This window comes from Ochotona princeps, chromosome 11, assembly GCF_030435755.1.
Source record: "Ochotona princeps isolate mOchPri1 chromosome 11, mOchPri1.hap1, whole genome shotgun sequence".
Lineage (NCBI taxonomy): Eukaryota > Metazoa > Chordata > Mammalia > Lagomorpha > Ochotonidae > Ochotona > Ochotona princeps.
Window position 1 is genome coordinate 2,515,909 of NC_080842.1, and position 14,951 is coordinate 2,530,859.

General features: G+C 38.2%; 1 protein-coding gene and 1 pseudogene across 1 annotated transcript in view; one reads left to right on the forward strand and one right to left on the reverse strand.

Annotated features, from left to right (window-relative positions):
- The first annotated feature begins 365 nt into the window (after window positions 1–365).
- Window positions 366–491, forward strand: LOC131481497 (small nucleolar RNA SNORA36 family; annotated as a pseudogene).
- Window positions 492–12,965: 12,474 nt separating this feature from the next.
- Window positions 12,966–14,951, reverse strand: part of LOC118760013 (vomeronasal type-1 receptor 48-like) — a 53,643-nt gene continuing 51,657 nt past the window's right edge. The window contains exon 5 of the mRNA XM_036496857.2: window positions 12,966–13,181. Within this exon, the coding sequence (XP_036352750.2) occupies window positions 12,966–13,181 (216 nt within the window). The remainder of the gene's footprint in view (window positions 13,182–14,951) is intronic.

A 14,951-nucleotide genomic window follows, 5' to 3' on the forward strand; every position in this document is an offset into this window, starting at 1 on the left:
TGATTATATATATGTGTGAATATATATACACACACATTTAAGATATTTTGAAAGTATATTTTTTGTGTTTCAGGATCATAAGAAGAATTAAATTATTTACATCTGTCTTTCTCACATTTTAAAATTCACAGAACTTATGAGTAGAAGGGTCATGAATTAAGCACTTTTTCATTCAGACAGCCAGTATCTTGATTAGATTGCCTTGTGAGAAGAAATGCAAGCCAGTACAGATAACATTTCCCAATACATCTTACATTTAGTGGTGGTCAAGTATAATTTTGCAAATACACTGAAATATTTGCTCCATATTTCTAAAAATGTTTCTGTTCACCTGCAGTATATTTATGTAAATAGATGTAATCCAGTATCAAATAGTTTATTTCAGTTCAGGAAACTACCCTAACTTAGAAATTACATTTTGAAATGCAAACTGTCTTGGGAAAATAATGGGCTTAAAATTGTTTTAGTCCTTCTTTCTTCAGCCTACTAATGAGAGAATAGGAGATTAATAATAAAAAAAATGGATGAATAAATAGTATCTTTTTTACTGTCACAGTCCTTTTTGTTCTTTCTGAACTTAATGCTGACTAAATTAAAGCATAGCTGCTCGAGGAAGAAAATAAAATCCAGAGTCATTACAAATGATAAGTTCCTGGACAGTGGTAGATATCCATCATGAGAAGCCGGGCTGAATGTTCTCTACAGGGAAGCGTTGTTGGGATGACAAAATGAGTTTAATATGTGAGGTGAACAAAATTTTTCAGCCACAGTGCCAAAACCACTAGGCTTTCTGAGTCAAGGCTTCCACAATGCCCTCTAACACCCTTTCTGTGTTGCTGAGCAGGAGAGTGAGTGTTGCAGAGAGCAAGACAGATCACATTGGACACAAGTGGATATTAAGATGAGTCTTTATTGGCCAAGTGTGGTGATAGCATCTCCAGGTACTTTCGAGGAACTACTGTACCATGCGGCTGCAGTCAGGGTTTCTTAAGGTTACACTCACATGAAATACATATACAATTACATAAGCTGCAACATAGCACAATGTTTCTGTGCACGGTACAAAACACTCAATTGACTTTAGTGTGACCTGGGAAGAGGCAGGAAGTAACTGAAGCCCAACATTTCTATGCAGTTAATTAAACGCTACACGGGAGGCAGGAAGGGCAGGGTGCTTGGAATTGTAGGAGACCAAAGTTTCTACAAAGTCAAAACATTCAATTAACTTAGCAAGCCTGTTTGTCCACTGCTCTGGCATCTTATCACCCAGATGCACCCCATCAAATTCCCCACTGGTGCTTAAAACGTGAATCAAATCCTTGATTTGATCTTATATCTAGGCACACCTTATCTGATTGACAGCATGTTTTACTCTGATTTTTACGTATTATTTTTCCATAGTATTTTTTACATAGAATCTGTATACTCTGATGTTTACATAGTAAGGAAGGCTAGGACTCAAGCATGAAGAGCAATATTCTACAAGGAGTCTGAAAGTTTTACAAGGGGACCAATTATTACAAGGGGCAGTGGACTAGGGAGAACTTACTGGCTTTTTTTTTTTTCAGATTTATTTTATTTTTATTACAAAGTCAGACATACTGAGAGGAGGAGAGACAGAGAGAAAGTGGAGCTGCCGGGATTAGAACCAGCGGCCACATGGGATCAAGGTGAGAACCTTAGCCACCAGGCCACGCCACCGAGCCCACTTATTGGCTTTTATTGAAACACAAACCATGTCCCCTGGTCTCTCCCAGGTACACAGTTTATTTCCCATGTTATTGCATAACCCATGTTGATCTCAACTAGTATGATTTGACAGATCATAAATCATTCCAATTTTAGTGTATGTGCTTCTGCAGTACATGAGCATATCATAAATCAACCTGGAACACTGCCTGAGTCTTGGTAGTTTAATTCCTTAACATCTACATCCTGGAGCTTTCATTCAATGAGGGTAAAAGCATTATGACAGAGAAAGGCAGTCTCATCTTTAAAAGATCTCTAGTGTGTTGAACCCACTTTGAAGTGGGTAGAAGCCCACTTTTCTTCCAGTTCTCATGTTGCCTTCTTTAGAAGTGAGTGGTGAATTCAGGAGTTGATTCCTACCACCTTCACAGCCCCAGGAATGCTCGGGATCATAGGGTAAGATCCTTTCCAGTGAGAGTCTAGGTTTTTCAGGTTATAACGCTTAATCCACTTGGTGTCTCTAAGCTGGTACACCTAGAGTTGTACTAAGTTTGTGGCTCTGTCAGTGTCCACTGCAAGCTGGGAGAGCTGGAGTTCGGGATAGATCTGCTGCAAGACCTGCAGAGAACTGTTGGGTCCTGAGTATTCTGCTATAATTTTACCCACTTTTGGTACTCTTTACTGAAATTCAATCTGCCAGACAGGACTGAATCAGAGAAGGCTATAACCAGTACTTTGTAAGACTGCATTGATGCTCCTTGGCTGCTCCGTCAGGGCAGCAGTGGTCCTTAGTATGGTCTGACATAACAGTCAATACAGCTTCCCCAGAGAGGTCTGGGGCCAAACTGGCTGGATCAGTGTTTCCCAAATAGGCAGAAGTGAACCAGTTATCTACCTTTTACTTCAAAAGTGATTTGTGTCCCCTCATGTAGACTGTGTAAAAATGAGATTCCTTCTCCTGAGAACAGCTGTTCTCGGATGCATCAGTCATTCTTAGGTGACAATGTGTACAGTTGATTAGATTCTGAGTCAAAATGCTTAACATTAATCTCTACTACTCAAGTAAGAGATCTTAGGGTTTCTTCAGTACTTCACATTGAGTGCTATGCAAAGATCCTAGCATTAGGATTGAAAATAACAAGTATTATATCTAGTTAGCATCGAGGTTTTGAAATGAGGACCCTCTCTAGAGGGTACAGTTCTGTAGGTCTTTTGTGACAGTTACCAGCAATCATTATAAGTAAGAACCCTCCTTTTAAAATCTCTTTGCTTTTTTTTTAAAATCAAGTTGGTTTAACATTGACACCAGTGATTTCATCTTAATTTTCATGCTGTTCAAGCAATGGGAATTCATTTCCAAAATCATTTCCCTTGGTGCCATGTTGAATTTCACTTGGTTGGTGATCACATTAAGAGGAAATTATCTGACAAGAAATTAGTGTCAAATACAGCTTGAAGCCACATTAAACAACAGAGAGATTTGATAAGGAATGATCCCATGCTAACCTCAACTGCTTTTCATTATCGTTTATTCTGCATGCATGGTTGAACATGAAGGTATTAGACCTTTGTTACCTTCCTATGAATTGTAGTTCTGTATAATTCTGTCAGGCAATAGACACAGAACTCAAACAGAATTAGATATGCATTAAACTAACAAAAAGCATAATAAGTGAAGTCTGCATCTTAAAAATAGTGAACAGGCTTGCAGTCTAATAACAGACATATTCCAATGGATTATTCATGTAGATATGGCTTGGGCAATTGACTAATCATGCAATAATTAGACCCAGAATACTCTCAAGGTTAGCAATGCTAAAACAATGGGTAGATTTACTGTCTAAAGAAGGTACACTGTAGTTTGTTGCTCAACAGTTAATGTCAGAGTTACAAACTTCCAAACTTAAAATGTAAATTTAAGCACACATAGATTTTTGAATTGCAGGAAATTTCCAATTGGTCTCACAAAATTTCCATGTGGGTAATGTCAGTAGCAAAGCAAAATTCACCAAAGATTAGTTTTTGGGAGACAGGCCCTTTACATTCATCCCAAGAGACCTCCAGACTCCATTTGTTTTGAGCTGCAATATAATTCAAGAAGAAGGAATCTGTATTCTAGTAGAGGTCCCACTGCATATTTGCTGTTCCTATGAAAAGACAAGGAGCCATGAAAGCCATGCCTTTCCTAACAGACAAAATTAAGGGAAAGCAAGATTTCATTCCTTCAAAGGAAATTTTCACAAGGACCAAGCAATTCCAATAATGCTGAAAGCTGTAGCTAATCTTCTGAGATTTAGAGCTTAATGAGAAGTGACATGTTTATTCACTTATTGCAAGGAAGAACCCTTTAAGCAGCCATTTTGTGTATAATTTCAAATATTCCAATGCTGCTAAATTTATCCTGAGGTTCTAGCTCAACTCATGTGAACAACGAGATTACCAAAGAAAATACAAAAATTTCCAGGAAAGTTTGTGTGTGTGTGTGTGTGTGTGTGTGTGTTTGGTTTTGTGTTTCAGGGGAACCAGATGTGGGTAAGGTGAATACTTTTATCTATGTGCGCACGCACACACACACACACACACACAGAAAAAAATTAGAAACTACTAAAAAAAAGCATATGGAAAAGTTTTACTCAATGCAGGAAACACTTGAATACAGAATCTGTAGTATTTTCATATGTAGAGCCAACGATATTTTGAACAAAATTAAAATCCACAAATTTTATTAATGTATTCAAACCCATATAACTTATCTTTATCTCAATTAGCAGTTCTAAGGATGTCATAGTTTCATTTTTTCCCAGAATTCTGGAATTTCTTATCTAATCCAGCAACCTTAAAGCAGTCAGAAACACATTTCCATAAATCTGACTTCAAAAGTTATAGAAAATATAAACTCCAGACAACAAAGTGCTAAATAGCTTAAATTCATTTATTGGCAAGGAAAACTGTTTGTATTCATTCCACACACTTAAAAATTGACTGATGCACTTTTTAAAACACTTTTGTCCCTTTTAGGTCTTGGAGCCTCCTTTTTAACAAGAAAATAATTATGAATGATAGTAGCACATCAAGAATATTAAAATGTTTTGTGTTTAATGAACATTTGTATCAATAACATTTCCATATTAAGATTACCTAAAATTTAGCACACATTCATGTTTTGGTAGCATTTTGCAATATTCAAAGAGCCAAATTAATTATTTCCTTTACAGAAGAAAGATACACCTTTCTGACTCTTATGTTCTTCTCACTCTTAGAACCCAGGGGCCCATCTGGAAATCTACAATACAGAACTAAGCCTAGAAAATATGCAAGAGACCTTAAAATTATCTGATCAAAGTAAGATTCTTCATTGTCACAAAATATTATCTATCCACTTATTTTTGGTGACTTAAACATCTATAAAATAGATTTCTACACTTACATCACTTACAGAGTGATTACTCAAATATTTTGAAGTAATGATATATCCAAAAGCATTCTTTACTTTTCTAAATTCAGCTCTTCCCAATCAGAACTTGAAGGATTAATCTTATTACTTTTAACAATTTAACAAATTTAAATTTAGGGAGAAAAATACAGCTTACTAAAGCTGACTAGGAAATCAACAGTCACCAATTAAGCAGAAACCATCAAAAGGAAACATTGTAGTTTTATTGTTTTTCTTTTTTCTAATATATCTATCATAACTGTTGTTTGCTAACAAACTGACATATTGTATTTTCAGAGACCATTTGCAGTTTTCATTTGGGTATCAACTAACTCAAATCTCTCAAATCTTCTGTAAGCTAATCATGCTTTCTATTCCAGGGTAAAGTAGTCATTATCTTATAGGAAAAAAAATGCATGCAATACAAAATTTTTGTTGCTTCACTAAGGAAACATTTTCACGTTTGTAAATATATTCCATCTTCTAATGTTCTTGGTTTATAAATTGAGACAATCCTTCCAAATGAAAGAGCAGGCCAAATTTAACAGTATTCAAACAATTTATGGAAACATCACTTATCAAACACAAATAGTCTTTTTTATGGAATTTAAGAGGCTAGGCATATTTGTTTTTAAAATTAGAAACATTAGGACTTGGGATGATAGCGTAGTGACTAAAGTCCTCACCTTATACGCAGTGGGATCCCATATGGGCAATGTGTCTAACCCCGGCAGCCCTGCTTCCCATCCAGCTCCTTGCTTGTGGCCTGGGAAAGCTGTCCAGGATGACCCAAAGCCTTGGGAACTCTACACATGTGTGGGAGACCTGGAGGCAGTTCCTGGCTCCTGGCTCTGGATTGGCTCAGCTCCAGCCGTTGTGACCGCTTGGGGAGTGAATCATCAGACAGAAGATCTTCCTTTCTATCTCTCCTCCTCTGAATATCTGCCTTTTCAATAAAAATAAATCTTTAAAAACACATGCTTACATACATATATGCATAAAATTAGAAACCCTTGACTCATTTACTTTCCCCAAGTTTTTTCAGTTTTTCTGTTACTGTAAAATCTAGCTCACCGTAACAAACATTATAACACTTCCTGACGAGCAACATAGGCAGTAATACCCGCTAAGAATTTTGAAATTTTTCTTAAGCAGCTTTTGCTACAAAAGAGTGACATCAATCTGAGTTATATTATCAGTCCAGTTCTTATCCAGGAAGAACTCAGGCCAAACTGTGTGACTATAAAACAATACATTTTCTTAATTTTTCAAATCACAACCTAGGGGACTGTTAGAATAGAGCTCTGATTACAAATCCTTGTCTCAGCACTGGAGCTGTTGAACCAGGTAGTTTGAGATGGTGAATGAAATACAGACACCAAGACAGAAAAGTGGCTACCATAGTGTTACAATCCAGAAACCTCGTGGGGACCCAAACCTGACAGGCACAAACCAAAAACCTGACAGAAACTCAGACCTGGTAGGAACTGAATATCCAGCCTTCTTAGAGTCTCACAGGTGTATGCAAAGCAGAAACAGATGCTGAGAAAACCAAGTACTATGAAAATCAACTGAGAGTGGTCCTCCAGGTGACTCTGATGAAAGGGCGGTGTGGACACAGATAAGATGGCTGATCATGAAAGGCAGGTGTGAGTGAGCTGAAAGCTAGGGACAGGTTCCAGTAGAGTTGATAGCTGCAAGAAGAGAATTGCTGGCCGAGGCGACCGAAACCCTCTGGGAGTCACTGGAGGGAAGTGGGTGCCATGCACGGCAAGAATGTGTCATGATTTTTTCAGTATCTTTACAGGTTAAGTAATCCTGTATTATAAAGTGGATAGTTAATACTAAGTGATAACACTATGTCTCCAGTCAGTCTTATGAGCAATAGTATTCTTGGTTTTTACTGGCATTTGAATGCCTTGAATTCAGGTTTCAAGACCAAGTTCCAACTTGTTGCAAAGCCAACTTCACTGTGACAGAGTATAAATCTGTGGATGTGCACCACTGGTGTGGGTGGCGGCTCTGGCTTGTTTGAGTTCTGTTCTCATGGTGAGTTATGTCCAGACCCTCTGGCCACAGCTCGTGGTTCGTAGTAGTGCTAGGAGAGACCCCTTTACTGACTTTCTACTGACTTTTTTGATCATTCTGCATGCATGGAATTCTCGGTTTTATCTCCTGTGAAGAAATTCTGGACTTTTCCTGCTTCTGCTCATTTTCAAACTGGTTTGAAACTGCATAGAGTTGAGGTGAGTCTGATGACCATTGTAGAATAGAAACCACATATCCGACACCTCCACCCCTTGTTCTGAGTTTTCTCCTTGTTAAGGGTGGCTTGTGTACCAATTTCATAGTCACAGTGCATCACAGGTCAACCCAAGATGAACAATTCTATATGTAAATTTTATAAAGTTTGAGATTAGATCAGAGTAGACAAAGCAATGAGCAACTCAAAATCACTGAGGCACCCAGATGAAGAGTGAATGAATAACATACTTCCACATAGATTTCTTTGTGGAGCATTTATCTGTTCCTTTGCACTGTGGTACCCCTGTACATATACGTGCGTGTATGAAAGTGTGTTTTCGACTGCATTGTGTATATTGGTATATGACTACATGTACTTGATGCAGGGATGAGCTTTTGTACTTTAAATCAGAAGAAGAAAATGATGGAAGAGTGGAGATACACGCTTAAAGTAACTACACGGGTTTATGAAGCTAAACAATCTATTACAGTGCAATATTATATCTCAGTACCAACTTAGCAATAATATCTGGACAGGATAATACAAAAAAACCCAAGGGACTTTAACACACTGCACAAAATGAACTTAAAAGACATATTGCATAAGCTTTTATCTGGTAACCGACAGAAATTCTCATAAAGCATGCACAAAACATTAATCGGAACAGATTACATTAGGTCAGAAACAAGCACTGAAACTTCAAGGTGGTAGAAATCATACCAGCTACCATTTCCAAGCACAACAGAATAAAATTGGGAATCAGTAGAATGAAGAAAAGTGGGAACATTCACAAATCCTGAAAGGAAGTAACAATCTTGAACAGCCTCTGCATGAAAAATAAGAGTAGTTTAAAACATATGCCTGCCCCAGTTCCTATGAAATTAGAACACAATGTAATTTATGGATAAATTTAATAAAATAAAAATTTTAAAAAAACAAATGCTTAAAATCCACAGGGGGCTGGTTCAATGGCATTGCAGTCTCATCTTCCAGCTGTGGTGTCAGCCTTACACATGGGCATTTGTTCTATCCCTGGCTTCTGGTCTAGGAAAGCAATAGAAGATGCTCCAAGTGATTTATTTCCTGAATCTTAATGAGTGGCTTGGAGGAAGTTACAGACTCTGGGCTTTGGACGAGCTCAGCTCTGGCTATTGCTGCATTTGGGGAGTGAGCCAGCAGATGGGAGACTCTCATCCTCTGTTTCTCTGTCTCTCTCCTTCTTTCTCTCTCTCCCTAACTCTCACTTTTAAATAAAAAAATAATTATTTGAAAACACACTTTTATCATTGTGATGTCATCATGATGTCAAAATCAAAACTGGAAATCATTAACCATGATTATATTTTCACAAAAAGCATCATGATGTTACAAGTTACCATTTATTGGTATTTTGCAAACCAAATGATTCTGATCTCAAAAACTAACATAATTTCATATGTAGTTTAGATGTTTATAGCAGCTATTGAGTCATCATAATCAAGTTAGATGTCATAAATCAGCAGTGATCAATTTTTTTCATGTTTTGCAATTTCTATGGAAACCCCTCCTATGCAAGGATTTTTATTCATTTTGCACCAAAATAAATTTGTCTTCATTCTTTGTCCATAAACTTTAGGAGCAGCTTTTTAGATTCTTTTGTCTATTTGCTCTTCACAAAGATGTGAATATATACAGCATATGTACACTTACATATATATCATATTAGCCCACTTGTCTTTTGGAAAATATTGTTTGACTGAAAGTCCCTTAGAATCCATTGTAATGGTGCTATTAATGTTGTATGTAAAGTGAACAATAGTATGGGTATTTGGTGCAAATCAGCAAAGAAGCCACTTGGGATGCATGCATCCCATAGCAGAGTGCCTGGCTGGAGTTCCAGCTCCACGGTTGAGCATAACTCCCTAGTAAGCAGGTCAGCAACAGAAATGACTCAAATGACCAGATTCCTGCAACCCCTGGGAGACCCTGATTATAATCTTGGCTTTCACTTTATGCCTGATATTGTCATGGTTGTATCAGATATTTAGGAAATGAATTAATAAATGGGAAAATCTTTCTATGCCTCTCTCTCGGATAAAATAAATTAATTAATACTTTAAAATTCTGAAAGGTGATTTAGTGGATTAAATGGATTTGTTTTGAATGCATGTTTTTAACCTTTTGAAGTTACCCATGACATGCAATGACACATATTTTAATGTTCTCATAGTATTCAATTACATTTGTTGTACTAATCTGAGAGATGTGTATAGTTAAAATATCTTAACTTATACATCGTCATATATTAAAACCCTTTGACATGCCAACACAGCTCCTGACATGAGCAGTATGAGCGTTCCTGTCATTGTAAAATTTAAAATCTATGGAAGCATAGTTACTGAATTTGAGCACATTAAAGTGTAAGAAAAAGAGAATAAGTCTAGGAACACTGTGATTTACATAGTTTTGGTTGGAATAAAGGACAACTATGTAAATGTCAACATCAAGAATTTAAATGCATTCAAATTTGTGAATAAGATTTTATCAGATAATCACCCGATACATTTCAAAACCAGCATTATTATTAGTCGTGATATTTGACATTATTCTGTTGGATAGTTGTATTTGAATGTGTACATTATGTCAGTTTAAAAGTGTACATTTTATGTAATGCACCATGTCTCAACAGGCTAATACTGCACCCTCTTGCACCAATATTCCTTCTGGGCACTGGTTTGTGTCCTGGCAGGTCCACTTCCAATCTGGCTCTCTGTTTATGACCTGGAAAGGCACAACAGGATAGTTCAAGTCTTTGGGACCCTACATTCTGGTAGGAGACATAGAAAAGGCTCCCGGCTTTTGATCTGCTCAGCTCTGGTTGTTGTGGCCATTTGAGGAAAAAACTAGGAAACTGAAGACCTTCTTTCTCTGTTGCTTCTCTCTGTAAATCTGCATGTGAAATATTATATATATATATATGTAGTATATATATGTATGTATATATACTTTTCTAAGAAGTGTTGAATTTAAACAATTTGTGGTGCACATTTTCAGCATAATCATTGCCTCTGTAATTCCCCTACCATTTGCTTAAAGGTGTCAGTTACTGGGCCTCTATTTATTTATTTGTTTGTTTATTTATTATTTTATGATACAGTTCCACCGGCTCTGGGATTTCCCCTCCTGCCCATTTCCTCCTCTTTCCCCTACTGATTTCCCCTCCTGTATTACTATGGGTACTCCTTCATGAGCATCTAGTGAGTTTTGTGTAAATGGAAATTTGCGTGACTGAGGCAGTTGGAGATGACAGGCACAATGCAAACATACTGTAGGAAACACATGTCCCTGAAGCCACACAGAGTTTGATTCTTTTAGCAGCTTCAACACATAGTATGTGCATGACATTAAACACATTACTTAGAATATCAATAATGTCAAATTCGTTGTTCTTTAAAGGAAAGCAGGACAATGTAATGTACACTTTACAATAAATAGTGAGATATTTTTCACGTTTCCTCCCTTTTCTCTCCTAAATTGTATTGCAGTGCAGTCTCACAGCAGATGAAATATTTAGGCATGAAAATAATCATTTTTAGTTATCATGTAATATGTGAAAATGCAAAGTAATGCTCTGGCATTAAAACATGGCCAAAAGCATTGCATTTGAAAAGTTATGGGAAAGAACTAAAATGTACCTTATGTAAATGTAATAAAGAGGTTACAAGCAGTTCTCTTTACCTTTTCTATTTTTCAAATGTCCTATAATATGATTATTACTCTTATAGATAAAGCAAAGCATTGCATTAAGTTTCTGCTACTAGCTCCTATATGGATAAGCATGCAGCAAAAATTTTATTTAAATTTGCACAAAGATTCAAAAGCTAAACAACATTTCCATGAATTCTTCATCAACAAATGACATTTAAAATGTTATGCTCTATTCTAAATCACTATGGTCTTTGTAATGAGAACACTTAAACTGGAAGAAATAATTGACGCATACAGACTTCTATTCACCAATGCTGTTGGTCTCATTTTGACACTTTTCTTGTGATGATGTACTTAAACAATGGATCAGGAGTGTGTAGATGATCAGTTTTGAGAAAAAATTCAAAGTGTGCAAGGATAAAATACAAATTCCACTAACTACTTGAAAAAATTATCAGTGGTAAAGAATTTGGACTCCAGCATTAAACAGAACTTAGAAAATGATCAGTTCTGTCACTGACAGTTTGTGTCACTCTGAGCCTTTTTCATTTTTAATGTTTTTATTCCTTTCTAAGCCTCATTGTTTTTTGGGCAATCTGGGCATAAGGGCAACATACGTCACAGAGAATTAGTGATTTTTCAATGAGTTAAGAAAGTCATATATTTCATAGTGCCTGACACAAAATAATGACTCATTCATTAAAGATTATTCAATCCTAATTCCCCTCACAATTAGCTCTGAAGTTACAACAGAATGTTTATTATTAGTCTCTTTTTATTTATTTATTCATTTTTAAATTAAATTTATTCATTAATTACATTGTGTTGTAATTACATAGAATCTGGGTTTCCCCCCCCACCCTCCCCCCATGGTGAGTTCCTCCACCCCGCTGCATAACCATAGTTCAAGTTTAGTTGAAATTCCCTCCCTGCAAGAATTTGCCAAGCATAGAGTCCAACATCCCATAGTCCAGACAAGTCCATCTACTTATTGGGAAGACCATCTCTGGTCTGAGGGCAGAGTCAGCAGAGCATCTTCCTGGTCAAATAAATGCACTAATATACCATCTGCAGCAATTAACATCAATTGAATTGTATTAGTCTCTTTTTTAAAAAGATTGATTTCGTTTGATTGCAAAGTCAGATATGCAAAGAGGAGGAGAGACAGAGAGGAAGATCTTCCATCTGATGATTCACTCCCCAAGTGAGTGCAATGGCCGGTGCTGTGCTGATCCAGAGCCAGGAGCCAGGAACTTCCTCAAGGTCTCCCCACACGGGCACAGGGTCCCAAAGCATCGGGCCGTACTCAACTGCTTTCCCAAGCCACTAGCAGGGAGCTGGATGGGAAGTGGAGCTGCCGGGATTAGAAACAGTGCCCATATGGGATCCCAGCGCATGCAAGGGGAGGAGTTTAGCCACTAGGCCATTTTGCTGGGCCCTATTAGTAATGTCTCAATATCACAAGACACAAAGCTAGGGACAATGCATTCTCTACCCACTAGAGTATTCATAATCAGCAAAAGCAGAATAAATACTTTTCAAAGTTGTTATTAAAGATGAAAATAGGTGAAGCATACATTTGAATTATATGTTTCTATTGAAGTAAAAATAATATTGGAGTAACAATGAAAAAAGCATCACAAATCTCAAAGGAGATGAGTTAGGTCTTGAAGATAAGTCATTTTTTTGGCTAATAAAATAAAATACAACATAATGTGTTCTCCCTTTCTCCCCTGCTGTCTCTCTCCTTCCTTTGTTTTTCACGTAAAATTAGCTTTCATTGTAAGATATTTATATATTTTACAATATGTATTTATGTTTTTACTATTTATTTACTGCTATTGGGAAGTCCAATATACAAAGAGGAGGAGAGACAGAGAGGAAGATCTTCCTCTCTCCTTACTTTTTACATCAGTTAATAAGTTCACACATGGTGTAAATGGGATAGTCATGCCTTGGTGGGACAGTGAAGCTGCTGGAGAAGTCTGTCCCACATGTCAGAGCGCCTAGGTTTGACTTCTGATTCCACTGTTGGTTCCCGTTATCTGCGCATGCAGAGTCCCTGCCAGTAACAGGAGACAGATTCAGCTGCAGGCTCCGGGGTTTGGTGGCTCCCAGGGCTGGTTCCTTCAGGTAATGGGAGAGTGAAACAGAGGCCAAATACTTGCCTTTCGTAGTGTCCTTTCCCCTCTGTGACTCCAGATGAAATAAAAATATAGAAAATTAATAAAAATAAAAAGGAATAGAATTCATCCATGTTAATATCAAGCAGTAGAAGTGTGTAAAATAGTTGAATGAAGATTGTGATCTATTTGAGAAGATTTTGAACAAACACTGTTCTCAGTATTTGGATTTTATTCAGTCACTGACTCAAAGGGGTTTTAGTAATAAAATGAGACGTAATTTTGGAAAACAATTTTGTGAATGCTATGGTTTAGTACATGATTCTTAAAGAATCTGTGAAGACCATCCCAGAGTGTGAGAAATAGGGTGTATTCACTAGTGTTGGTGTAGTGGATGAAACAGTTTCAGGCCAGTGATGCTAACTGGAGTCCTGGCTGCTCCACTTCTGATCCAGCTCCATGCTGATGTACAGGGGGAAGCAGAGGAGGATGGTCTGTCCTCAGGCCTCTGCACCCATGTGGGAGTTCCAGAAAAAGCTTCTGGTTCCAAGCTTTGAATGGGCTCAGCTGTAGCCCTTGCAGCCTTTTGAAAAGTGAACCAGCAGATGGAAGATTTCAAATAAAACATATTAAAAATAATCTCTAGACAGACAGAAAATAGTGAGTAAATGTTTTATCTAGTGTCTTGCAAAGCAATGGTTGAATTCTCCTCCATATTTGGAGCTGATCACACCCATGGCCACAACCTGTGAGAGCAAGACAGAAGTTCCTATCAGCTGCCAACTTCTCAGGGAAACTGCATTGACCCAGACGGATGTGGAACTGAGGTAAACGAGATTGACAATTAACGCATTTCTCTCTAGATAAGGTCTTCAGTCTCCAGTTCCAGGTCGAATCTTTCTCAGGTTATCTCCCATAGTCAGCCAAGATGCTTTGGTTTTTGAAAACCAGGCAATTGCTCAGAAAGCAGAACCCCCAGTGCACCCAAAAAATCCTGCAGAGCAAGCCGCTCAGCGCATGCGCAATTGAAACCAGCAAGGCCTGAAGTGCGCATGCGTCTCACAAGGTTGCCTGGCGACGCTCATTGTGAATTGAGGTGGGAGAATCTGGCAGAGGCCACACCTCGGCTCACCTGCAGGGCTGGCGTTGGGATCCTCAGACTGGGAGAACCACTGGTAGTGTCTGCCAAGAAGGTCCTGCCTCCCCGTTTAAGAAGGGCAGGTCTCTTAAAGCTCACCTGGCGTGTCGATGGCAAGTGGAATGAAATCACAGAGTGGGGATCCCCTCCCAGATGGGAAGCCTCGCACAGCAACCAACCAGGGGAAGAGGGCAGAGAACAGCAGTTACCCCGGATCAAGACAAGTGGAGGGCACATTGGGGATTGGAGCAGGTAACAGGACTGCGAGCTGGGCTGGGTACCAGAGGGCAGGAGAAACGGGTCCTCCAGGGCTCAGGACACAGACAGGCCGGACACTCTGTGTCCGAGGAGGCTGAGCCCCAGGCCTGAGAGGTTGTGCCAAACTGGTTACATTTCATATTAATAGGAAAAGAGAAATTTTAACAGAAAGTTATTTTAACCAGAGAGAACCACATAGCTTTTAGTATCATAAAACTGAGTTTTTAGAGGAGTAAACATACTTTTGGGGCCGGAGTTATGGTGTGGTGAGTGGCATTTGTTCCTGTCATGAATACCCCACTTCCAATCCAGGTCCCTACTAAGGCACCTGGGAAAAGCAGCCCAAGATGGCTCTAATGATCTCTGGCTTTCCCCTGG